The sequence below is a fragment of the Rhipicephalus sanguineus genome, chromosome 1, assembly GCF_013339695.2.
Source record: "Rhipicephalus sanguineus isolate Rsan-2018 chromosome 1, BIME_Rsan_1.4, whole genome shotgun sequence".
Taxonomy (NCBI): domain Eukaryota; kingdom Metazoa; phylum Arthropoda; class Arachnida; order Ixodida; family Ixodidae; genus Rhipicephalus; species Rhipicephalus sanguineus.
Window position 1 is genome coordinate 225,490,286 of NC_051176.1, and position 27,129 is coordinate 225,517,414.

General features: G+C 45.3%; 1 protein-coding gene across 5 annotated transcripts in view; it reads left to right on the forward strand.

Annotated features, from left to right (window-relative positions):
* The window catches only part of LOC119373389 ((Lyso)-N-acylphosphatidylethanolamine lipase), a 77,347-nt gene that overhangs the window by 37,281 nt on the left and 12,937 nt on the right, over positions 1-27,129 (forward strand). For 3 of the 5 annotated variants that reach the window (XM_049419853.1, XM_037643433.2, XM_037643419.2), the window contains 3 exons: positions 11,887-12,036; positions 13,373-13,491; positions 19,286-19,460. In XM_049419853.1, the coding sequence (XP_049275810.1) occupies positions 11,887-12,036; positions 13,373-13,491; positions 19,286-19,460 (444 nt within the window). The remainder of the gene's footprint in view (positions 1-11,886; positions 12,037-13,372; positions 13,492-19,285; positions 19,461-27,129) is intronic. The other 2 variants (XM_049419856.1, XM_037643426.2) reach the window with 1 other exon arrangement.

The window sequence follows — 27,129 nt, forward strand, 5'->3', positions numbered from 1 at the left end:
GCCTTTCTGCTTGGTTTCACTGAAATCTCGGTCACTGCGGAAGGTGGTGTAGGTCGGGGGAAAAAAGTCAGATGAGGGAATTTCAGCGCCTAGCCAGGTTTCAGAAATAGCAATGATAGGAAAAGAAGACGAAAGAACATTAGAGAAAAACTCTCGTGTCTTGGTACGTAGACCACGAGCATTTTGGTAGAATATGTCTACGTTACACGGCACTTTCGATTCCAGTCACTTGCTCAGAGGGATGAAGCATGTCATCGCGCAGCTCCTCACGAAATGGCTTGAAGAGGCATCCGAGGGGCCACATCGAAGGGTCATTCAGGCGTTGTAGTGTTTCCTTGTCGACTTCGATGTAGAACGAAGAATAGGACTGAAATTTGGTTTGAAGTCGCCGGCAGGAGATGGGAGACAGATCGAATGAAGCAATATGTTTTTTGATGTCAGCAACAGTGGTGTCCGGGCTCAGCTTCGTAACAAAAATGGCCTTTGGCCGTTGTGGCCGTTGAGCTACAGATATATTCGATGTTGTCATAGCTCCAAAAGAGGCGGGTTTCTTCTTTCTTTCCCCCTCAGTCACCGCTGCATAAGAGGCTGTCGCAGGCATCACACTGTCACGCTCGGACGTGTCTACGTCAGCTGGCGGCGAATTCGAAGATGAAAGAGTTTTGGAGAGAGGTGGTTCAGAGCAGGCAGCTTTGCTCGGAAGTCACTGATCGCTCAACGATCACATGCGCTGGGGGGATCACAGGTGCCTTCACTGCCACTCCGGCCGTGCGGCGCGTCAGCTCCTCACGCAGGAAGCGGACCTCTGCACGAAGGGAGGCGACCACGCGGGCTTGTTGTTCAACATCGCGGGAGTGATCCTTACGGAGGCGCTCGTTGTCTTCGCGTAGTCGGGATACCTCGTCGCTGAGGAACGAGATTCCCTCCAAAGCGTCGAGGAGAAGGCGGCGCAGCCCGGCGAGATCGCCATCCGGAGGGGTGCACGTGGAGAGGGAACCGGTTTGAGAGCTGCAATGCTCATCGATGCACGCCGCCGAGTGCATCGATAATAATAATAATAATAATAATAATAATAATAATAATAATAATAATAATAATAATAATAATAATAATAATAATAATAATAATAATAATTTCGACTATAATGGCCTGTAAGGTCCGACGTAACGTGGGTCCTTATCATCAGCATAGAAAATGATGCTGATGATGGCTTTTGGTACCATTCGTGTTGACGACGGCGATTACACCGGCGGTCACTTTTCCCTTTTGAGGATTACATTTGAAGCTATTCAAGGCTTACACCTTAAAACAGACGAAGCAAAATAAAAGTAACATTTTATCCGATAGCAATAGCAAAATATTGCTAAACTGCACAACACATAGTTCGTGGTGGTCTAACCGACCGTATAAAAGTGCCGCGAACATTTACTTACTAATTAAAACCCGCACACAGACGAACATGAACAGAGCCGCAATATATCATGTCTTACACCCGAATGGCATGCCACTCTTATCAGCCAGCATTCACGGACCCAATTGGTAACTCTGGCGGAACGTTAACCTAAGCACTGACAAAGAGGGCAAAGCGCGAATAGAAATGGCGTCGAAGTAGGCATATCGCGACGTTCGGTACCACATTAATTTCATTATTCTAATTTCTAGTTAGGATGAGAAGTCTGGGCTGAATGTAGAAATAATTACTGCACTAGTTCTTTTTATGTTTGCTTGTCTTTTGTGTTAACTCAGTAGTTGTAACTTTATATCTTCATATCTACAATTCTTGGCCAATCCCCCAGTGTGGGTATGAGCCATGTGTGGAGGCACATCATCATCAGCTACAAAATAGCGGCTCAGATCTCACTCATTGACCACCGGCACTCACTGTCATAACAAGAGCGCACTCCATCGAAATGCGACCGCCGCGGCCGGGGTCGGACCCTCGACCTTCGGGTCAGCGGCCGAGCACCACAACCGCTGTTTTGACGAGGCGGACGACATTTGAGTTCTGGCATTACAGTCAGACCTCAATCCCACTATGGAATTTGAGCGTCGCCCAATTCTGCGCGAAATGTGTTTCTCGTCTGAACCACGTTGGTTGGGCGTGTTTAATGAGCCAACCGCACAATATCTTACCGCAATCCACTGATCATTGACTGCTGGAACTACATGGACACGACGTACAAGAAAAGAGAAAAGAAAGAAAAATGAAAATTTCGACGCAGCAATTCTCATCGGTGCTCTCGGGCGCTTGACAGCAGCGGGAGCGTCAGCAGCTGGCTGTTCATCGTAACTGCAACAACACTCGTTTTAGCTTCCAGCAACTACTGAGCTGCTTTAGCTAAGTGCACCTGCACTATACCCGTATACACGAAGTCATCCCCTCGAAAACCAGTGTGACTAACAGAGGGGATTCTGTGGATCTGACGTGACGGAATCCTTGGATCAGGAAGCGACAGCTGCCATCGACGCACTCAACCCAGCGGCAGCAGCGGCAGCGGGCGCATTCTTCATCTGCCCTAAAGAAAGCACGCTTTTGCGCCCACACTGCAGGTGGGTGTGTTTTAATATGTGGTTGGGCGTTGCCTCGATCACATCTAATTCGTAGCCTCTGCTACGGATGCTGCTGAAGAGCTGCGTTTTATTTTGAGATTGCGTAGTCTCAAAATCAAGCACAGCTCGCTTATGCTCGCTGTTCTTGTATTGCGTCAGACGCATGCATCGGCCATGAACGTGATAAATAACTCGTCAAGGGCGGTCAAATAAGAAACCTAAAGATTGTTTTCACTACACAACTGCCAGATAGACAGCATAGTTGATATCTCGAACATATCCACGCGTGCTCTACCATAGTGAACTACCACTTTGATGGTTGTATCTAGCTCCGCTTTCAAGAGAAGAACTAACCGCAAATGAGGCTGGCTACATTGTCACGCGGTCACTTCCGTGGATCGGCGTTCGCTAACGGTTTTACAGGGCCCTGCCACGCTTTTCAACAAAGTCATCAAAAAGTCACACTTTGGCCGCGAGGGCGAAGCAACAAATTTGAATGTTATACAAAGTAAGAATAGCAACCGACTCTTGAGAAAACGTGGCCGCTGCAGAGAACGAAGTAACCTTAGTGCAGGCTATGGCTTCGACGCAAACTTTGCGATTAGAGGACTACACGTACGAAGGATACGAACAGTCTGCTGATCCCCTCTAAAGAAACGAGGCGTGCGATCGCGAGCGACCACGCCCGGTCGGTCGAAGTACGCATTTTCTGCTGGAGTCCGACTCCGAATGAGCTTTAAGCGCAAAATATATTTCTTGAGTGAGTGAGCGAATTGAATTGAATTGAAAACAACTGAGCACCCGGCTCAGTCTGAGTGAGTTCCACTTTTTTTTTTGCCAACCTAAGGTCTTATCTACTCATCATCAGCATTACTTTCAGCCTTATGCCGGCTTACGTCTATACCCACGTCTACTCAGACATATTTCAACGCACTGGCGTTCATACATCAGCTCAGTATTGATTGATCACAGGCGTGAACTACAGAAAATGGAGAGGGGGGTGCCTTGACCTCCCTCCGCAATCTCTTTCATGGGACGTTCTTGATAAAAGTATCTCGTGTGAGTCATCTCTTTCAATAAAAATGTCCTTACTTGATCCCCGATAACTCGTGTTTGAAGGTACGAGATCAAAAGGCGTATCGTAGAGCACCGATTATGCGAGATATTGGCGTTAAAGAGCTTTGACAACATGATCGAAAAAGCTAATTATACGCTAACGTACTCATGAGTCGACTCACTCAGGGTCAGATAAAGCCGTGAGTCTGAGTCTGAGTGAGTCTGAATAAGTAATATGTGGCGTTTTTTTTTTTTTTTCTAAAAGAGTCAGATGCACTTTTGCTACTGCCAATATGGTCGGGCCTGCTCGAACAATTTTTTTGGCAGTGTTTGCTTTCCCCTAAATAGCTGAAATCTATATTGCGGCTAAATTCTATATAGCCTACTAATGTCGGTACTCAGGAGTAAACTTTGTATTTGGCTCTTATAGCCTACTAATGTCGGTACTCAGGAGTAAACTTTGTATTTGGCTCTTATAGATTGGAACATTTCATTTGGGCTTGAATTAGCTCGTAAAAGAAGTCTAAAACTATTCGATTGTACGGTGTATCAGTATTTTGCGATAAAATTAGCATCATCCTTGTGCTTCCGTCGGTGCCGTCCTCCGTCGCATGCGCGTAGTGGCGATGACTAGACTTGAAGCGCGAGTGGTCCTTCCTGGCAAAAGGCGCACCATTCTGGACTGTCGGCAGCGTTTGCTTGTTCTTGGCATCTATTGAAGGCCTTGAAATGTGCACCAGCTCTTCTTCTGAGCTCGTTTTATGCCGTGCCGTTTCGGATCACTTCTTCTTTCTCAAAGAATAGATCAGTGCCTAATGTCTTAATTTCCTATGTCTTTTATTTCAAACATACCGTCTTGGAGCGAAAGAGGGACATCATATTGTAGCGCTAAACTCGAAAAGAAGCACTAAGCGGCAAAAAGAAGTAGGAAAGTCGGCCTCTTACTCTTTGTATTCGAGTTTTGCCCTACAACATCATGTCCTTCAGTAAGGACCAACTCGCCCTAGAATAACTAATTGTGGAACGTAAACACGATAGCGAAGCAATAAGGACACTAATGAAACAGATTGTATGAGACAATGTTGGTTGTTTTCGTCACGATTGTTGACGCAAGGCTGGTTTAAGGAATGTGGCTCAGTTTGATTGAAACGGATGCAGCATTTGGCTCATTTTTTATTATGAACTGCCGTTCTGAGTTCACGTTACAATCAGGAATTGCCCCATTCTGATTCCAACTGTATTAGAAGTTAAAGATACTTAGATGCGCTTTACGCTCCCGTGACATTAAGCACGCTTTCGGTTTCTGCATTTGGCTCTTAAAAAAAAAAAGAAAACGCCACATATTTTGGTGAGTATGAGTCCGGGTGAGTCCAGTTGGGAAAAATTTTAGTGAGTCTGAGTCCGAGTGAGTCCGGCTGTGAAAACTCTTGGTGAGTCTAAGTGAGCTCTAAGCGTAATGTATAATTCTTGAGTGAGTACGTGAGCTCTACTTGTTTGTCGACCTATGCCTACCGTACATGAGTAGAGTACTAGGCTTTTAGAACGTTCAGCATAGTAAATGCATTGCCAACACTTATGCAGTGGCGCCACCTGCTTTGTTGCAAACAAGCCACTTTAACGGCCCAGCGTCGCCCTGTAGGCCTAGCAGTGTCCAGACAAACATCTGATCTGAATAGCAGGACGCGCACATTTCATGTTTTGCCCTCAGCGTGAGATTGAAGATAGAAGCAATGCTTGATTGGAACGTATATTTCTTGGTATGGGTGTAAGAAAGAAGGGGATTTTTTAAGGGCTCGTTTTTCTTTGTTAGACAAAATATTAATGAGAACTAACAAACGATAATGCCAAGGAAAGTATAGGGTGTTATTTCTAGTAATTAGGATATAAATGTGAAGAAAATAAAGTGGTCGAAAAGATAACTTGCCTCCGGCAGAAACCGAACCTGCGATCTTCGAATAACGGGTCCGATGCTCTACCACTGAGCTACGGCGGCGGTCATCCTCTCGTCCACTTTATGGGGTATATATGTATATTTAAACCTAGGAGTGTTAGTCAGCGCCGATCGCAGACATGGCGGCAAGTGTGGAACATTCTTTTTCTGCCTGGTGGCGTCACGTAGCACGTGATCTTTTACAAGCCGGCAGCTGACCAATAATCCCTTGCATACTACCTGAAGGCATCAAGTCTGCCAGAACGAGACCCTCGCTATGAATGAAGGAAAGAAGGTGATTTTTTAAGGGCTCGTTTTTCTTTGTTAGACATTGAATATTAATGAGAACTAACACAGAAAAATGAGCCCTTAAAAAATCACCTTCTTTCCTTCATTTATAGCGAGGGTCTCCTTCTGGCAGACTTGGTGCCTTCAGGTAGTATGCGAGGGTTTATTGGTCAGCTGCCGGCTTGTAAAAGATCACGTGCTACGTGACGCCATCAGGCAGAAAAAGAGTGTTCCACACTCGCCGCCATGGCTGCGATCGGCGCTGACTAACACTCCTAGGTTTAAATATACATATATACCCCATAAAGTGGACGAGAGGATGACCGCTGCCGTAGCTCAGTGGTAGAGCATCGGACGCGTTATTCGAAGGTCGCAGGTTCGGTCCCTGCCGGAGGCAAGTTATCTTTTCGTCCCCTTTACTTTCTTCACATTTATATCCTAATTACTAGAAATAACACCCCCTATACTTTCCTTGGCATTATTGTCTGTTAGTTCTCATTAATATTGGTATGGGTGTGCACTTTGCACATACGTAGTGGTTTACTCGAATGCTGAATGTGCGCGTAGCATTAAATGATTAAAGCTTCACAAAAGCCGGAACTTGAGCTAATTGGTCTTGCATGACAGGAAAATCAGGCGCAATTTTAACAAGAGAAGACCGGCGAAAGAACATATAGAAACAGCGACCTGCGTATGTAGCTTCGCTGTTCGTCCTTTGTCAGGATTACGCTGTCGGTCACTTTTAGTGGTTGAAGGCTAACGTTCACGTTCGCGCAGTACGCGCCGCATTGATGATACTTTGCTACTCGACCCTCGAATGAAGGAACCGTTAGTCAGCTAAAAGCCGATAATGCACCATCTTTTCAACTATTATTTGCCAGCGAGCTACAATCGTCAGCCGCTGCGAACTGCGCGGTAGAATATTGCTGAAAATTTTCTTGAAAACGTTGTGGGAGATCTCCAATATTGCCCAGCGTTTGGCTTCAAACTAATTTTCGCAAGCGGTTGTCGGAAGAAAGTGGGAAAACGTTATCAACTTTCGAAAATCATTGACTAATATGGCGCCAACGCAGCACAAAGCATCGTAGACAGAAAACGAATGGTTAGATGAAAGAGCTATAAACGCAGGTGTTGTGTTGGTAGTTATTTCCTCTTAACAGGAGTGTTTTACGATACTATTGCTTCATTAACTTGACTAACTCCCCAGAATCTCCAGGCTGATTGACCATAACAGTGGCAGATATGTGCATACGTGGCGCAGAACTAGCCAGTAAATATGATGCTATAGACGCGCGGGCAGGGGCGTAGCCAAGGGGGGGGGGGGGGGGTTGGGGGGTTCAAGCCCCCCCGAAATTTTTCAGTTTTGCTTGCGTATATATACACGCGCACATACAAACGCACGCACGAACATACGTAAAGTATGGTTGACCCCCACCCCCCCCCCCCCCCCCCCCCCCCCCCGCCGAAAAAATTTCTGGCTACGCCCCTGCGCGCGGGCCATGGCAGTGGAAACTGTAAATGGTAAATATAAGTCGAAGGTGTAGAAAAATCATTCCAGATATAGACGATCGAAAGGAAGTAAGCTATAAAACTACACCAAGCACAAAAGGAATGAAAGAAAGAGTGAGATAAAGAGTTTGTAAATGTGTTTATCATGATTCAGAGCGCTCAGTCGTACTGCTTGAGCCCATCTAAAGACGTATCACATTTTCTGAACGCACTGCGAAAGGATAGAACTTGCCGACGACGCTATTTTTCGTTAGCACCTACAAATGGTTCATAAAATATTCAGCATATCTTGTTATCATTCAAAACATCGATCCATACAGAGGTAGATAATGACGTCACTAGCCTGTAGAAATTCCTGAAGTTTAAATGTACTTAAATAAATGAAAAGACGCTGTGAAAAACTGTACAAGACGACCGGATTGACAGAGTTAATGTACAGACATTTAAGAGAAAACAGGCTTCGTTTTTACTCGTACAGATTCTCCCGCTGTTTGCTTTTTCTAATTGCCATGGCAATTCATCTGATTCACGTTATTTCAGATCATTTCTATTGGGAAACTGCTGCCCATCTTTCGAGCAGATGCTTTGATGTAAAGCTTCAAATAGTTTTTTTTTAAGACCACGTGGCTTCAGACAGTCTGCTGGAGTAGAGAGCCGCTGGACAGCGGCTACCGAGTAACCACGTCCAACAGAATGATTGAAATAAGACATAGTCTTCTTTTTATCGCGTTCTCTTGCTCTTCGAATTTTATTACGGAGTGTTTAAGCAGATATTTAGCAGTAACTGAGTGAGAGTCTCGTACAGTGCAAGCAAAGTGAGTATGCATTGCTGTTCGCGATAATGTTTTTGAGCTGTGTACGTGAATCGGTTAGCTAGGAGAGCAATACAGATATCACGAGACTTGTTGAGAAGATATTTTTTTAAAACTTATATAAACCATAAAGTTTTTAGCAAAATTGTATGCTATGGGCACTGATTTGATTTTTCTGCAGTTTCAACACTCCACTTAACAACTAAAATTATGAAGCTAATATTGAAAGCTTGCTAATTATTACCAAATCACAGCATTTGTCGTTTCGGTCATGCTTGGTTACTAGAAAAAATAATATAAGCGTGGTAGTTTTTTTAGATCGAACTTTAATAGCAGCTAATTACTATATCCTCCGTGACAGTCATAGGTCATAGGCCTACCTCGTATACTAATCTACGCGACACTTCACATGATATACCGAAAATGCAGATACTGACACACATCCTGAAGAAAGTACCGTGATACATACAGAAAACACCCAAAAGGTATCTAAGGCAGTATCTAAGATGCCTAAGATGCATGAATCTTCGATACTGCTAAGATATGGCTTCTCTCTCTCTCTCTTTATATATATATATATATATATATATATATACGAACAGCATCGCTATTACGAAAATACGACATGCTGCTGTGTTGACTGGATATCAGGACATCAGAAAAAAGATTTAAGAAATCCAGCTGCTCAAAGCAACGAGCGCAACATCATATGGACACTCCTTGCGACAGGGCACACAACACACATGCATCTAATAAGGATCAGTTACAAAAAATGCACATTAGTCTGTTAGTCCACGAAGCTACTGAAGAGATACAGTGAATCTGTATTCTTAAGACTTTTTTAAAGTATCCTTAAGAAATAAATGAGGTAGGTTTAGGAAGCTAAAATTACGTTGTTGCCAATATAGGACATCTGTTCTTCGTGTTCCGCGTGATAAGATTTCGTTTAAGATTTTATGCGTTTCTCTATCAGAAAAAAATTTCGTTCGAAATCTGTTTCGTGCTTTTACCTTTCTTTGTTTTTGCATGTGCAACTTTGACGCGGCCCTTTTGGGTTGCAGACATCCCATGCTGCATTTTTCTCTGTGAATTCGATACAGTTTTAATATACTGCTAATACGCATTGTTAAAGTCGCTTTTTTTCGCTGTAATCAATGCCGTAGTAGTTCGCAGTGTGCTTCCGTATGTACTTCTCTGTCGGACCTGTCGTTTGTGGGAGCTGAGACCTTTTTCAGTCTTTATGGCTTTAGTCTCAGCCTACTCTCTGTTGAATGAATGAGAATCAAGTTCAGTCAATAAAAAATATTATTGCATTAATGATACTTTTTTGGCTGTCGATAAAGGTATTATTTTAAGGCTAGTCTACACACACGTATTTCCCATTAATATATGCCCATAAAAGCGCAGGGAGGAACAAGCAGCGCTGTATACGTATTCGTAAAGCGCCGTGAGCGTTGTGTGGAGGTTGCGCGTTCAAATACAGCCGGTGAAGTATTTACAAATTCTTTGATTTTACCTCCACATGTCTAGAATGTCGGGGAGAACGTCATAAATGTTCAGTCTTTACCTTTTTGTGTAATGCCTGTCATTACGCTGCAAGAAAGAATGGGAATAGTGACGGACGTTGCCAGGAGGAAGCACACTCCTATCGCACTCTGATTTCTCGCAAAATCTTTTACTTCTAGCTTGAGTCAGTGCGTGCAAATAATGTAGTCCTTGTGCCGACTGCCTCAGGCCTGTCGACGGCCGTTTGACTACCACTTCTCTACATACTGTTGCATACGTCCCACATACGGGAGCCCGCATTAAGGGATGGCAAGTCAACAGCCGGTGACGTATTGTCTACGCTTGAATACATTGCGACCTGCCGTCCCTTATTGCAAGCTCCCGTATGTGGGACGTTTGTTGTAAAGGCACAGTTGGAGAACGTAACTGCCTTAAATGCGAAAGATCAGGTTCTCTCCACGTCTACGAATCTTCTCTCCACGCCATTATCTCACGTTCCCGTGAGAACGTGGCGTATAGTAATTATTTCGATGTTGCGAAAAGCGACAAGGTGCCCGTGAACTGCGCGCAAACCTGCGGCGGCAGCGACTTTCACTGATGTCAGAGGGACACGATCAGATCAACTGCTCTGAAAAACGACAGGACAATGATATACGAGGACTTAAAATGGGCTTTGTCGTTCGGAACTCGTATATTGACCCTGATGTCGTGTGAAGCTTCAGCTGAGCGATCTCGGAACAATGTGTGAGACGTCAAAACTTCGATATCCAAGGCCTTGGAAGGCTGTCGAAATGAAAATGTTCCCTCTTCAGCACTGCGATATTAACAGTTTCCGATCTATATATTCCGGTGCTGGGCGTGAATGGACTGTGCGTACAGTTAACATTTTGCGTCATTCAGTCATGCTTTACTGGGCACGCGACCAATGATGGGATAACTGAACTGGTAACACATGATAAGCTATCCTAAATTTCAGTTGAAAGCAGTGAATGGCTTTGATGACTACCCTGTGTGGAAACGTTGCTTGCGACATGCGTCGTTACAACTTGTAGGTCTCTACAAGCCGTTAACCCGTTTAATGAAGGTAATATTTCATCAATTGAAGTTGCCTGATTGCTTGTAGAGACCTGCCTTGCAGGTCTCTACAAGCCGTTAACCTGTTTAATGAAGGTAATATTTCATCAATTGAAGTTGCCTGATATTATTTCGACTGCCAAAAAAGGCAAGTGTCCCTGCTGTCGAGTAATGTGATCACTGTTCTCTGTTCATACATCTTGTCTGCTGTGAGGTGACTGACATTGTCTTCTCTGACACGCGTCGAATTCGCTACACTGATGGCGCAAGCAGCGCTTGCGCCGACAATTTTTATTCTACATATAGCGCGGAATGTTAGACCTCAAAGTCGTACGCTTTAACCAACTCGTGTACGTTCCACATCTCTGTGACCTATTTCTTGCCCTTTATCTCAGCCGGACAGCTGCGTTTCATGTCGTTGCATGTGGCGGCACACACACAGATGTCAAAAACCCACTCTTCGAAAAAAAAAATGTAGTGTGCATGAGTAGTGTGCTTATGATTGGTGACTCGCGGACTTTTATTTCCTGATGCTTTGCCGCATTTATTCTTCTGTAACAATGGAGATAAAAGTTGGAGACTCAGCTACCCTACTAAGATGACGCTTCATTTAGCGTTCTGTAAGACAATAGGCAGTTAGAGTTGCGAATTCAAATATTTATTGAAAAAGAAACCGACGGGCGGGCACTGTGAGCACCAAGGTTGGAATGCTATCGGTATGGAATGCGGTATACGCCTCGAGTTACGGGGCTGCAGGACAGCTAGTTTCAGGCGCAATGAGGGCGCACCTGGGGGCGTCGTTATTAGTTCTGTCGCACGCATACGTCGCACACATATGTACAGTGTCACTTTCGTAGCAGCTCAATCAACACACGCATGGAAAGCGCCCGAGGCTTTTTGCGTGCGCGGATTTGTTTCGAACCTCATCGAGACGTCCGTGCAACGCAACGCGACGCAGCGAAACAGGTTAGGAAAACAACAACAACAGTACTTCAGTGAATGGTTGAAAAATTTCCTCCCTTTTCAAAACTCTGAGCGATAGCGTTAGTACTGTGAAGCGTAGCAGTAGTCGCACAAGTGCAGTCGGCTGCAGGTGGGCGTATTGTGACGCGTCAAGCGCGCCTGCCGTTCTCTTTTTTATTTTTTTTTTTTTGCTCGCAGCAGCCGCACCGGCGAAGGCAGCCCGCGTCCCGAGTGCCGGAGACTGTCCACCCTCCAGTGCAGTGGGCGCACCCGGAGACATGAAGCTGGCGCGTTGGTGTCCATCCTCCAGGGAGCAGCTTCAGGAGGCTGAGGAGAAGATCTTCTCATGTAAGTCTGGCCAGTTTCCTCCCGGAACGCACATCATTCGCATGACAGCACATCTCACTGCACCGAAAGCATAACGTCAATGTCCTCCCCGTCTCTCTCTGCCTCCCTCTGTCTCCCTCGCAATTTCTACAGTTTGAATGTCTGTGATGATGGGTGTAGTGCCCGCTGCGAGCCTACCAATATTGTAACGCAAAACTGTGCGGAGAGTGCGTGTGTACCGAAACGGATATTCTGATCGCATAATGAGCTTGCCGTATCAAGGAAACAAGTCTTCGACGCTTCAGAGCTCGCTATAATTATTTGGTTTGAACTGGAATAGTTCTGAATACGTTTCACAACAATTAACCTAATAAATGCTTAGCGAAACTGTAATACTACTACTACTACTACTACTTACTACTACTACTACTACTACTACTTACTACTACTACTACTACAACTACTTACTACTACTACTACTACTACTACTACTACTACTACTACTACTACTACTACTACTACTACTACTACTACTACTAATAATAATAATAATAATAATAATAATAATAATAATAATAATTGCACCGACGCATTGAACAAAATTAGTTTTTCAGGTGTATACGCATACTGATAGACAGTCATTAGCGAAAAGCGAAGACAATGCGACTGGAACGAGACAGTCCTTGAAGAGAGAGAGAGAGAGAGAGGTTCAAAGGAAAAACAGGGAGGTTAACCAGGTCGCACCCAATTTGCTATCCTACGCGGGGCGCGGAGGGGGGGTGGGGCAGGAAAAGAATGGAGAAAGGAAAATGAAAAAAAAAAAAGAGAACGAGTGATACACGCGCAGATATAGCAGCGTTCACCGCACATACCCTGATCACAAAATGAGAGCTGTTTCTGAGTTCGTTTTTTCTGCGATTGTCTTGGATAAAGTAGACTGCAATCCATGATGCTAATGTAGTCTCGCAAGGACTGGCACCACGGCATTCAGAACTTGCAGTGCGCTTCGAGCTGATGGGTTTGCCATTATAAAGTGTGCCGTATACGTGCATGTGTCTTTAATTAATTAAATATGCTTTACTTCCATTAATGCAGCGTCGAATGTCTAGATATGAAAAGAAATGTTGTCGCTCGTCCGAACATCACACCTCGAAATTCTTATTAGAGGAAATATTTTCAAGCGGTATTCATGGGGGTAGTTATGATATGAGCAGGATTGGTAGCACGCCCTGACAAACGTATAAGAACGTTATCGGAAGTCCCTTCATATTGCTCTGAGCATGCGCAAGAATGTATAAAGATGCATTTTTGCTGGACAGTTACCTTTCTCACTTGAATTTTTCGGCGGCCTTTTCAGATATTAACAGAAAATACACGGGCCGCTATGTTGAAGTTGGCCGCTTTGGAGACGCTGTGTCTCCTTGTCGCATATGGACCATCACCATGAAACCGGAATCGGACGATGCGGTGACCCAGGTACGTTGAGGCATTGAACCCTCGCACTGTGTAGCGTCTACTTTTGCCTCGAGTCGACGAACGCCACCGTATACCAAGGACATTTCTTCTCTCTAACGCGTATTGCCCGGTGCCCAAAGTTCAACCGCTTCTTTGACAAGCAGTTTGTTTTATTTTTTCTTTCTTTCCTTGTCACACGGGCAACCTTTACGCGCACTTTGAGTGATTGCACTACGCCGCTAGTGCAATCACACGCTGTCAAGCGGGTACACTTAGTGACACTTGCTGCAGAACGCACACGCCGGTGAATGCATTCGCCAAGCTCACTTCGCTGAGTCGAAGTGTGTAGCCTCAATAGCAGTGGCCCAGAAATAAAATAATATTGAAAGCCGTGTCAACAATGTTTTTAAACCATCGTATTCCTTATTAGGAATAATATATATTATAACGCAATTAAAAAAGACTACTTCGTTACGATTCTCGCCCTCAGGCAGTTTACGGCAACGGCAAGGGCATGCCATAGAGCACATGCCGTACAATGGCCTCTTCCGCCGCGTTTGTGCCTAAAGTTTATCCGAAAGGCTTGTTTACACCTATAACACATTATCACTTGGGGAATGTTGCCTAAAATAATAAATACATGTAGCGCTACTGACATCGCCAATATAATCATTTCCAAAGTACTCTTCTCTTTCTATCAGCGCGCCACCTAAGTGACACTCAATCCGCTTGAAGTGCACACGCTCAAAGTGCACTGAAGTTTGGCTGTGTGAAAAAGGGTTAGAGTGGGTTTATGTTGGATAGGAGTGGGACAGCCGGCTCTGCTGTTATTTTCTTCTGCGGGCTTTAACCACTTAATAAACGAAAAAACATAAGGCAGCTTCGCACTAGTGGTGCACCAAGCGTGAAGGAAGTGCGGAGCTGGGCAGCCTTCTTTGCTTCTCTTCAGTTTTCTCTTTTTTCCCTCCTCTCTTTCTTTCTTTTTCTCTTTTCCAGTCTTTTCTGTCTTTTTTCTCTCTTTATTTCTTATTTTCTTCCTACATTTCCCCCTTTCTTTCTCTCTCATTCTATTTCTCACTTGCTTCCTCTTTTTTTTCTATATTTATACGTGATTTTGCCAGCGTTACGCCAAGCGACTACAGCGTACAACAGCCCGGGCTCCTAAAAGTGCTCCGCACTTGATATCATCATCAACGCTCTCGAAGAACAAGAGGAAGAAGGCTTCTTCTTGGCGCGAGCGCGCGCTCAATATGATAGAGATGGCTATGCTATACGTGGTTTTGCCAGCGTTACGCCAAGCTACATCAGACGATGACAGCATACGACAGCCCAGGCCCCTAAAGTGCTCCGCACTTAGAAAATGGCGGTAAACATTTGTGACACGCACCGTCACATAAATATATCTGTAGAGAGAGAGAGAGAGAGAGAGAGAGGACGCACGTCATTAATTGATGATATAGCTAAGGGGATGCGCCCTTAGTCCAGGATGAGCTATAGAGCCGTATCCTGGGCCCTCGCCACCAGCCTTAGCTGATTCTCGAGGCTGGAGCTGGCCAAGGCTATTTCCCAAAACTCCTTGGCGTGGTAAAGGTTGGAGGGCTTTAGTGAGAGACAAGCACATTAGGTTGGCCGGAAGCTTTCTCTCTGGCCTGCTGCTCCGCATCGCGATAAGGGGACAAAGAAAAACTAGATGGTGAAGGCTGACAAGTGCAGAAGGCTACGCACATACGCTATGTACACAGTCCTTTATATGTATTCGTTTGCGATAACTGCTAACTTTTGCTTATCTAAACAGGATGCATGATAGTGAGCTAAGTGGTAGCGTTAAAGGTAACACGCGCACGAGGATGCCAGAAGAGCCTTTATTGCACACCACGCATTCGTGCCCTCTGCAGGTTCCCAGATTTCGGGCGCGTATTCCTGGGAATGAGGCCCGTGTACTGCGCGCTGTCAGCGCACGCTTACGAACCGTAGGTGGTCGTAATTACCCCGAGCCTTCCACTACGGCGTGTCGCATAATCATATGGCGTGCCGCATAATTATATTGTGGGTTTGGCACGCGAAACCACGGAAATTATTATTTCGCACGTGAAGCCGAGTTAATATTAAATGCGGTTGACATAGTCACCTCTCGATAGTGTCGACGACATACATCAAACGCAGCAATATCAACGGTATGTACTCGACTTAGAACGTTCGGAAGTGTTATAAGCATTTATTGACCGTTCTTACACGATGATTCATCACGTACGCAACCTTCGCGCTTTCCTCACCGACGGCCTGGTCACACGGCAACTTCAGAGCTCTCGCGCAGTTTGGGGTGCTGGACAAAGTGATACGCTTAAGACCACCGCAGTCGCACAACCTCTTCTTGGCTGACCTCCGGCATGGAGTCGGTATAATGCTACGCGAGAAACAGAAATAACAGGTTAATGTATGAAAAACAAACAAACAAACAAACAAACAAACAAACAAACAAACAAACAAACAAACAAACAAACAAACAAACAAAATCCAAAAATGTGTATATAGGTTCCCGTCTGTAACCAAGATCTCTTTTATGTCATAGTCATTCATTATCACATTCCGAAGCTCATTAGGGGCTCTGGCACACGTTGCGTTGCATTTACATTTGATAGCAAACACACTCTTTCGCGCCGACCTTTATTGCCGCTCGAAAACCGTTGCGGAACTGCCCTTCAGAAGCTTCGTTGCAAAAAATGTAAACCGAGTAACGGTAAGATATTCTTTTCAACGGCAGCAGCTGGACTCCATGCAAGCATAAAGAGGTCTTCTTAGCGACCTGTTCTTGCTATTTGTTGGTGTATTTGGGGGGGGGGGGGGGTATTCAAGCCTCTATGCAAGCTTAAATACAGGTATGTGCGATATAATATTTGTTGCTAGATGTGCCCGAGTCTCAATCGCCATAGGGACTAGAATGTCTTACATTATGTATACGGTACAGCTAGCGCACAATCTGTAGGGCTACCGCTTGCACAGGTAATTTGAAAATGTCGCTCTCTGAACGGAAGCGCTTGAAATTTAAACACTAAATACCAAGTTTTGTTATGCGATAGTTTACAGAATGAAACCAATTATACTGCCCGTTTATCTTTTTTTTTTTTCATTGTAGACACCCACTAATGCAGCGGCATTTCGTTTCACGAACTGCCAGACAGTCTCCTTTGGTCGTACTTGTTTTTCATATCACTGTCAAATGCCGCCGGGATGCTTGGTCAATCAACGTGTTATTGCGTGGCGGTCAGCTATGAAATCTAAACGGGTAAACTATCCACCGTGTACACCCGTGTATAAGACACCCGGCTGCTAGCTCACTGTTCGCTCTCTCCGGATCATTTTCGAAACCGATTACTTGTTTTGTTTACTGTTCCGTGCCCGAGGTTTGTCTTTCTCATAACGTTGTCTCACTGTGAACCTATTTACTGTGCGTTCTAAAAAAAGACCGTTAGAAATTCCTTCCTTCGTATGCTGCTGCGCTGGAAAATGTAATGAAGTTAATTGAAACCGCCATTTCGTACTTGATCAGTTCAATCTCATTTGTTTTGGGACCGATTTTGCAATTTAGGAGGTTTAGAGCCTCGGCAATAAACGAACGCGCGTAATGATTGTGAAGGACATAAGTGTTATATTTAGAGCGCCCATAAAAAATAGTAAAACAGTCGGTTCATTATACTAATGAATTGTTGCACAAATAACTTAACGAGGCACCACATTGCAGCCCGCAGCTGCTGTTCGGTGCATCTTTGAGGAAAGGTTTATTTATTTTTTTTTTCTCCTGAAACGTTGTCCTTTGTTTTTGATGGGGAGATGGGTACAAGTGAATTCAAACCATTACTATACATACGTCCTCAATTGCATCCCCCAGGTTTAGCACTGACTGCAGGAAGTTAGGCGTTAGAGTTCTATGCTAAACGGCCATAAACGGAAGAAACCAAACCTGCCTTAAGGTTGACAACTGTACTAGTTGGTACGGTTCCGTTCATGATTGAAGGAGCGTTAACAACGTATACCAGTTTAGACATACATAATAAGCGTTTGTTATGTATGTCTGAAGTTGTCTCCGTTGTTTGCGCTCCTTCAATGTTAAATCAAACTTGCAACCACTCCCCTTCCCCCCACCCACTGCCCCCTCGCCACTGTGTCTTTCCAGTCATAAATTGTAACTTCACCTAGTCGGAAGCCACTTTTCCGATCGCGTCAAGTTGGAGAGAAACTTGATAATCCTTTTTTTTTATTTTTCTTTCCTACCGCAGAAAGCACCACGTGTTATGTTAGGAATACACTTTCAAAAGCCCCGAACATTGGGGCGAGTTGGTGCTCATTTAGAAAACCAGGGCGGGGGGATATCTTTTAAAGTAGTTCGAGAAAGGAAGCAGACATACAAGACAAGAGTTACTGCAGAAGCGATTACCTTATCAATTTTTGTACCTTCTATTTGCACAATTTTTTCGAGGCTTTCAACGTTCCAACCGAAAAAAAAATGCTCCGAATGTAACATGAGATTTTCCCTCACTGTTTTTTTTTTCTTCAGTTATAGTGACACTTCCGCGTGCGGCGAGCTAAGCCACGATACAACTAAGTTCTGGAAGAAAGCCATTTTCATTTTTTTGTCGGGGGCCGCCAGCTTGGTCAACAAAATGAGATAACGACGATTACATTTACTGGAGAAAAAAAGTGCGCCCAGCTTATACTCTGTTCTCGCTTGTACTTACGGCGCCATGTTGATCTCTGAGTGACCCTTCTTATGAACTTCTTCACTGTACTTCTTCAGCAGAGTGTAGATGCAACAGTGCAGTGACACTCGTTCAAAGCCAGCTTTGAAGGGATAATACCATTTACTGCCTTGCTTTTGGTTATTTTTGAGCTAATGCTGCTTGAGCACGTTAGTGTGGCTTTATTCATGCTCAAACACGTCACGGACAAGTAGCGCTGAAGAAGACAATTTCTATAAAGGTCGCAGCTTCCGATGGAGTTTTTTTTTTTTTTCCAGCACTTTCAAGGTTTAAACTGCCCGCTATTTTCTTCCTTCTAAAAAAGCCAGTTCACGTGACAGCTCCGCATACTCTGACTGAGTTCGAGAGACCAACGATCGCATACGTCACGCGTATTTGTAACGCAGCGTTACTGCGCGCTGCTACACGAAATCACCATAGGAAGCTCAGCAACCTTAGATAATGAAACCAAGCCTATGCTTCAAGAGTGTGCCATATTGGTTCGGTTAAGACAGGGAAGTGAAAACGATATACAGGACGAATTTCACTGCCACAACCAACTGTCTAAGCACATCACTGTACAGTTTGAACAAGTGCTCTGCCTTCTTTCCTTGAAATGCAAGGTTTAAGACAGGCTACGGATATCTTCAAGATCTCTATTTTACCGTAAAAAGAAAAGTAATAACGTTAAGAAGATAAATGCAAAAGAACTGATAAGACGAAAGCTATTTAGTTCATTTTCGCATTTTATTCTATTCGTCTTAGAATTGCTTCACGTATGAGGCGACTAGAGCACGACACAATTCGTGCTACAGCACTTTATACTAGACAAGTGACATGACTTCCTCCTCCAGAGTGGCTCCGTGTTTAATGCGGCGATAGATGTACGCATATATTTAGAATGATACGTCGTGCGGTAGGTGATCCGGCATGGAGCCCGCCGCGATTAATATAACGTCAGGAGGAAGACCTGCTGCCATAATCGCTAGTCATTTCGTGCTCTCCTCTTTTTGGGCTTCTATAAACAACTGTACACCTGTATCACTTCTGAGAGTAGAAGGCCCTACGATCTGCTTGTACAGATGCCGCTGGTGTTGATCCATGGCCTTGGCTGCGGCTCTGCGCTATGGGTGATGAACATTGGCGAGTTATCGAAGAACAGGGTGGTCCATACTCTGGACCTGCTCGGCTTTGGGCGAAGCTCCAGGCCATCCCTTGGGCACGACGCCACCAGCATCGAGGACCAGATGGTGCAAAGTAAGCTGCTTTGGCTGCTCGATTGTGGCACTGACTGTTCGCAGTTGCTTAGCCTCAATTGCACGGATATTTTAATGTCAAACGGATAGCTGTTCACACCTCCTGATAATAATAATAATATCTGGGGTTTAACGTCCCAAAACCACGATATGATTATGAGAGACGCCGTAGTGGAGGGCTCCGGAAATTTCGACCACCTGGGGTTCTTTAACGTGCACCTAAATCTAAGTACACGGGCCTCAAACATTTTCGCCTCCATCGAAAATGCAGCCGCCGCGGCCGGGATTCGATCCCGCGACCTTCGGGTCAGCAGTCGAGCGCCATAACCACTAGACCACCGTGGCGGGGCACACCTCCTGATTCCCACTTTCCTTAGCCGTTATATGAAATGGAAGCGCATCCGGTGACGTGGGAGTTCGCGAGTGGTTATAGCAATGAGCAGAAGGGGGTGGAGGCTGGGCCGTCGTCGAAGAAGGTCAGAGGTCGTGTATCATGTTTCCCGCTTTACAGCATGCAGCTATCGGCTCCTCGGTGTGTTGATTCGTGCTACATGTGTTTTGCTACTATATCTGCATGGTCGCTATAGCAGTCCTCCTAATAATTATTAGACGGTGATGTGTCTACACAGCAAAAAGAAGCGTATTTGCTGATCAGGGCTGTTGGGCGGTAGGAAATGCCAGCTCATGATCGTGGACTTGCAGAGCTCCGAAACATTAGCATTAGATAAGAAACAACAAAGATACCGCCAGTTTGTATGCATCAAAGCTTTCGTGCACCGTCTGTCTATGACTCCGGTCTGGCACTGTACGCAATAAGGCTGCGTGCTGGTGTAACTGTGTGGGGACTTGCGCCACGCGTGGACGCCACGCGTGGACGCCACACGGCATCCGATGGCGGATGCTCGTGTGCGCAAATTGTAATATTTACGAAAAAGAAACGGACGCAAAACGAGTGATGTGGAGCTCCCGCGATTTCGCTTCCCCCGCACGATAAGTGTTTTCCTCTCTAGGTAATTGCAGGAACTCTGTGGCCATTCTTGGAAAGCAAAACGAGCGGTTGCACCGGCGAGTGGTAACGCGAGTAAGTGGGACGTAGCCGACAGCCTCAGTTGCACTTCGAGTGCGTCTAGAGCATGCTAAGCTACGAATGACAATCCACTACGCCGATCATGTTGTGAGTGTTCAGGTGTCGTTCAATGCATTAATAACAAAAAATAAGCACAAAACACGGAGCTCTGAAGGTAGAGCGCTAAGTTCATCGTAATATTATATATATATATATATATATATATATATATATATATATATATATATATATATATTATATATATATATATATATATATATTTTTTTTTTTTTTTTTTTCCTGAACATAGCTCTCTTTCATCAGGCCTACGCCTCCCTCGAGCGACCTCGGGACTCGGGCACGAAGCGCCTGCGTGTCTGAAATTAGTGGTAAATCGGCCGCTTCAGGACACGATCACTCGGCGTCCATCGCTTAGTTTCTGGAATCGAAGGCCCGTATTTGTCATTTCATTTTCTATTCTTATGCGATTAGCTTAGTGGCCTACCCAACTATCTGGATCTCTCTCTCTCGCCTGTACAGTCCCATATTTTTACGTAATTTGAAATTCGAGTCGACGAAAACGTCGAAAACTGTTAAGCTGCGTTCGCATTAGTGCTCAAAGCAGGCGAAAGCGGCAAAACTCACTAAAAATCCGCTTGTTTCGTCGCCTGGTAAACAAGGTGGTATAAGCCCAATTGATCTCGGACCGATTTTTTTCGCCACGGTGATAGTGTAACGCTTTTTCGCTTCACCGGAAGCCGTACTTTGGCAGCACTAGCATATAAATTACGTGATGTAAACATCCGGCCGCAAATTCAAAATGGCGGCCAACGATTCGGCGGTGATTCTCATCGACCCAACCGAAAAACTACCGATGCTTCACGACAAAACTATCAGCCTCTACAAGGACGTGTTCCTGAAGAGCCTGATTTGGATGAAGATTTACCAAGGAGACGGGAATTAGCAAAGTGTTCAGCAGCAGCGCGTGGGCGTGTCCCAACATATCTCGTTTTTGCGCATCTGAGCGAATCCACCGGCGCCACTGCCGGGGATTCGCTCGACAAGACAAGAGGCAAGCCGACAAGACAAGAGGCAGAGCGGCATGCGTTCACTGCGTCTGAAGACCGAACAGTACGCGAAGTAGCGAAAGTGGCGGCGGAACGAGGTCTTGGAACATTTCCGTCCGCTTTGGATTTTTCGCTCTCCTGCCCTTTCCCAAGTGTCAATGAAACCTCTTGCCTACCAAGAAAGTTAAAAGAAAGCCTAAATATCAAAGTCAATATGTACCGAGCTTTATTGTCCTCAGTTTAACTTGTCTACAGCAATAAATTCCTGAAATGCAGGTATTTCGGGCTATTTTCCATGCTGGGAACTTTTTTTCTCTCAGAAGTTCTTCCACATCAAAGGGAAATAAAATACTCATAAGATTGTATTTCACTTGTTCTTGGCCAGGAATAAATATTGTGACAAAGAAGTGCGCGATTTTTACGCTAGGTGCGCTCGAAATTGCGAAATTGGCGGAAAAGTGTTTTTGCGGCTAAAATTTGTTTTCACAGCAGAGCTGTTATGCCCGCCGTTTTTCCAGTTCGTGATGTAGACAAGAAATTATCGTCATCATGCCGGCGCGGCCTCGTGAAGCCAAGTTAATTATAGTCCAGCCTAATTAAGCCAAGTTGAACACGGTAATACCTAATCAGCTAAGCATAATTAAGTTAATTAAGTGAAAGCCTAATTTCTTCTAATTAAGCTGATTGAGATTCTGGTGCGCCGAGTCATGCCGAGCTCGGCAAGATGAGCTGAGCTAAGCCTAATTAAGACTAATTGATACTGAGCTTAGTCAGTACCAATTAGGCTAATTAGCTAATTAAGTCTAGGTCGAGACCAAGCCTCTAATATGCAAATCAGGCTAATTGAGGTAAATATCCTAATTAAGCTACTTGGTGCTGTGATTGCCTAGCCATTCCCAATCGAACCTGATCGATACCTAGCCAATACTCGTGATTTACAATGTGATCACGTGCACATTTCGTGCATCGGCGTGTGAATGCACGTGTGCCTAGTCAAGCGAAGACCAGCCGAGTGCCGACCAGCTCTGCTCTGCCCTGCCCCAGCCTTGCGCGCCTCAGTGCAAGCTGCGCAAATTTTTTTAGGCAACAATTTTTTTTTCACAAAAATAACATCGCATTCATTGTTCTTGGTCTAAAACCTGCGCCTAGAGTAAATTTCATCAAAATCGGGAATGGTGACCGGAACCTTGTGTCGGTTTTTATCACACCAAGGCTATGCAATGTACGACGTTCCTTATCACTTTTGACGGCCCGTAATGTGAGGAATATCACAGCGCACATCAGCAGTTGCGTCTGCCGGTGGTAAAAGTTGTACGACTATCGAAGAGCATAAACAGCCAGTGGAATGGTACGAAGAAATCAAGAGAATGTCCGTAAAGAGCGGTGCAGTGTATATGTTGAATAAACTAGACTAATCGTTATACGAGCCAAAAGACAGTGGGCCGAAGTAGAAGTCTCCGCGGAAGCAAACAGAAGAGCCCTGAAGCTAAGGGCCTGTGGGCCTAGAAGGTGTAACAGCAGAATACGCGCTATGGTACGTGCTACGCGTGTTTGTCATTCCTCTTTTCCGAAAAAAAAAAAAACGACAAGAAATTAAAGCAGTTTGGCAGAGTCGGGTTTCGAACCCACGCCTTTGAAGAGGCTGGTGCCTTAAACCAGTACCTTAGACCATAGAGTTTCCTACAATATTTGCTAGAGGGAACTCTGGCGCTGTGATCATTCAGCAACCGTGGAAGTGATGGGTGGTACATGGATTTGCATAGTCTTCCAGCTTGCGGCTTCGAACGCACTTGTGGCTTTGTTTATTATTGTGTTTTGGCTTTTGTTTCGGATAAAATAATGGCTCATTGCTAACCTCGCGAGCGGAATTCGAAAGGCCAGCCTAAAAGGGTGAATGTGGTCAAGAGGGACTACTGAACTTTTGCTGAACTTCGGGAACTTCATTTCGCGACAAAGCGGCTGCAGGTGGCTGCTACACGGGGTCCATTCGATGCGCCTGAGCCACGGTGTTAGAATAGGTTAGGTGTACCGACGTTCCGCCTCCGCCGCGCAGCCTCCTCGCCGAACATGGGGACGCGCTTCGCGTTTTTTCCGACAGGCTGCGCTGGGTGTATCGAGGCTTCAGGTCAGCCGCTTCAACGGGGGCCGCGTTGCTTACAAAGGTGCATTTGCGACAACTCTTCAACTGCTGGCCGTTCCTTTTTTATCAGGGTAACCGCACATATCAATCTGATTTGAAGGTAAATGCACAACATCAAGAAATTCAGTGGCGGTAGCCAACAGACGGAAATACATAGGAAATATAGCTTCTGCGAACAGCGATAATGAGTTTACAGGTGAACACGAATTTCAAAATATTTTAGCTCGTGCACAAATAAGGCCACCGTGGCAAATTGGTTGAGGCCGCCGCGACAAACTGGGTTAATAATAACATCTGGTGTTTTACGTCCCAAAACCACGATATGATTATGAGAGACGCCGTAGTGGAGGGCTCCGGAAATTTCTGACATCGCACAGGCCTCTACCATTTCACCTCAAGCGAAATGCGACCGCCGCGGCCGGAATCGAAGTCGCGACAACGGAACATCGTGCCCGCGACCTTCGGGTCAGCAGCCGAGCACCTTAGCCACTGGTCCACCGTGGCGGACCCGAACTGGGTTAGTCAAAAAGAAAAAGGTATTCCCTGAAAAAGAAAGGGGGGGGGGGGGTGAGGGCGGTTGACGTCTCTCTATATGATGCTTGTAAGAAGAAAGCAACACATTTGACAATGGTAGGTTAGAAATTCCTTTCATGGGTGGTCGTTGTGCATGCACCATATCGCATGGATTCAAGCAGCCGCCCACGGTGTTAGTTGTTCAGCCCGCCTTTGCAACGTTTAGACGTGCTGGCTGGCGCGTGGTGGTGAACGTTAACGTCCCGTTTACCGACCAATCCATCATGAATCACCATGTGCCATTCTGATTCTGCCTCTCCTTATTCGTCACAGGACATGTTGTTGTTGCAGTAGCAGAAGTAGAACTTTGTGCCTTGCTCTGGGTGCACAAACGTGAAATGGTCGTGCCCGTTTCCTTTTCAGCGTCCTAACCATTTGATTTCCAGTTTCTTCTTTCGGGAATGACAGGAATTGAGAGTGGACACCAGATTCGGTGACGTCACTCTCTCACCCGTTAAAATAAACACGCCAAACCAGACGAGGCCCCATTCGTGCACATACGTTTGTCAGTCGAAACGCCTGCCGCCTAAATGCTAGCCTATTTGAAATAGCTTATCCTTGTCATCGTGTCCTTATTTACCAACTTATATTGTCCAGATGTGCAAGAAGTGCTCTTTGCGGCGATGCCTCTCGGGCTACAAATCGTGCACGGAGAAAATTTGCTTTTTCGCTGCTCCGAAGGATAGTGACCGCTTGAAAATGTGGCCACTGCTATTCCACGGAAAAATGGCGAGTTGCAAACAAGAGATTTTGTTTGTGAAAAACATTTTGATGCGCGATTTGGCACCAAATCATGGGAAGCGCTATTTAAAAGGAAACGTTCTTGTGAGGAAACATTCTTTCGTATCATTTAGCCGCACCATACAATACTCGAGCTAAGGCAACATTTTCAGGCAAAAATGTGTAAAATTCGTAGATCGTGCCAATACTGTGATAAAATTCTTGACGCACCATAACGTATATATCTTGCAGTCTATTTATTTTGAATATGTCAAAGAGCGGCTTCGTAGTCATCGGCCACAAGCTGTCGCCCACTTCATTGCATTCCCTTTCAATCCTGTATTTTCTGACGTGGGAGCGGCGCGTCACCTGCTAGTGCACGCCCCGAAAGACCTAAATAAAGTTATTGTATTTCATTACATCAAAGCATCCGTCTTCTCGCAAATGTTTACGGAATTTGCAAATAAGCGGTTCGTAGTAAAAGATTCTGAAGGCTCACTTGATCTCATATGCGAAATGCCCCTTAACATGACACCTGCTCTTTATATGATGCTGACCGCAAATACATTAATTAATCTTTCGAGAGCAAATGAAGGGTGAATTCAACACGCGTCACGCAACTGCAGATTTACGTTTGTAGACAAATGCGGGCACGATCGCCTAGGCCACGGTGTTGCCGAGGCCGAAGGTGGTGTTTATGAGCTTCACGCCGCATGCCGAACCGTCATGCATAAAACACTACTAAGTCTTTATATCTAACTTATGTATATGATATTACAATGCAACACAATCCTCACAGGGCCTTGCGATATTGCTAAACACGCTAAAACACCGAATGTTAGAAGCGTCAGGTTTGTGCTGGGTATAGCCAGGTGGCCACCGTCCCGCGCGCGCCTCCTTTCGTCAAGAAAGGGAAAGAGGTCCCCGATTTCTCCTCATTCCAGTGCGCCGTCGCTCCACCTAAACTATTCTAACACCGTGGCCTGAGCAGTTCACGAGGTACTGCACATTGCCGTTCGCAACAAAAAGGAGCAGGAGAAGTGCAGCGCTGGCTTACGATTTGTCTGCACCCTCTCAGCTGCGGAGCAGCGGGCCAGACGTGCATGTGTGAAGTAGCAGTGCAGCAGACGACACTTCCACGAGACGACGTCGCTTTCTTTATTACGATATCAATTATATGGACACTCTCACCGGGTTTTTACCGTCGCCGTCATGCTCCGTATAAAGTCCAAATCGATAACATCCCCCCGCGCATCGTATGTTATACCCGCTGGTAAAAGCACCCGAGCGGGGGCGGCGTACGCGGCTGAAGCAGAGATGAAACGCGCCGACATATTTCCGTCCCTCGGAGGGCACATGCGATGACACCCCCCCCCCTCCCCCCGTGTGTAAGGCCTGCCGTCGAATGCTGCTCAAGCAGAGAGGAAACGTGCCGCTCGTCTTGAACGAACATGAAGGGACGTAAAACATACGGAAATACATATAAAGCGATTTGGATTCAACACATACGTGGTGAAAGTTAACCCTCGTCTAGCTAAAGGTCTGCGTTGTACTATATGAACGAAGGCGTGGTCATACGCAGACGACACGGTAACCCTACAAGAGTAGCGCCGTATCGCTGGCGCGCCTAAGCTCAGAAGTGTTTTATCAGCAAAATAACTGAAGAAAAACAAGGAAAATGATCCGGCTTGCCACCACGTTGATAAAATAGAGGAGGAGCCATCTCGGCGCTGTTCGTGTTTTCCGTTGCGTAGAAGATGGGAGACTGAAACGGTGGGACGTCTGAAAACCAACTCACTTCGTTACTCCTCAATCAGCAAGTGCCAGTCTTCACCCTTACTGCAGTATCTATGATATATATATATTATATATATATATTATATATATATATATATATATATATTATATATATATATATATATATATATATATATAGAAGTGGGAAAAGAATCACGCGGACCCCGATAGAATAAGGAATTAAGAAAGAAACTACGACTTTCGTTGGTTCGGCACTGTATATTTTCACTAACGTTTCGTCTGGTGGACCAGACTTTGTATTCGCGGATTTCGACTGGCCAGACTTGGTCAGTCGAAATCTATTGGA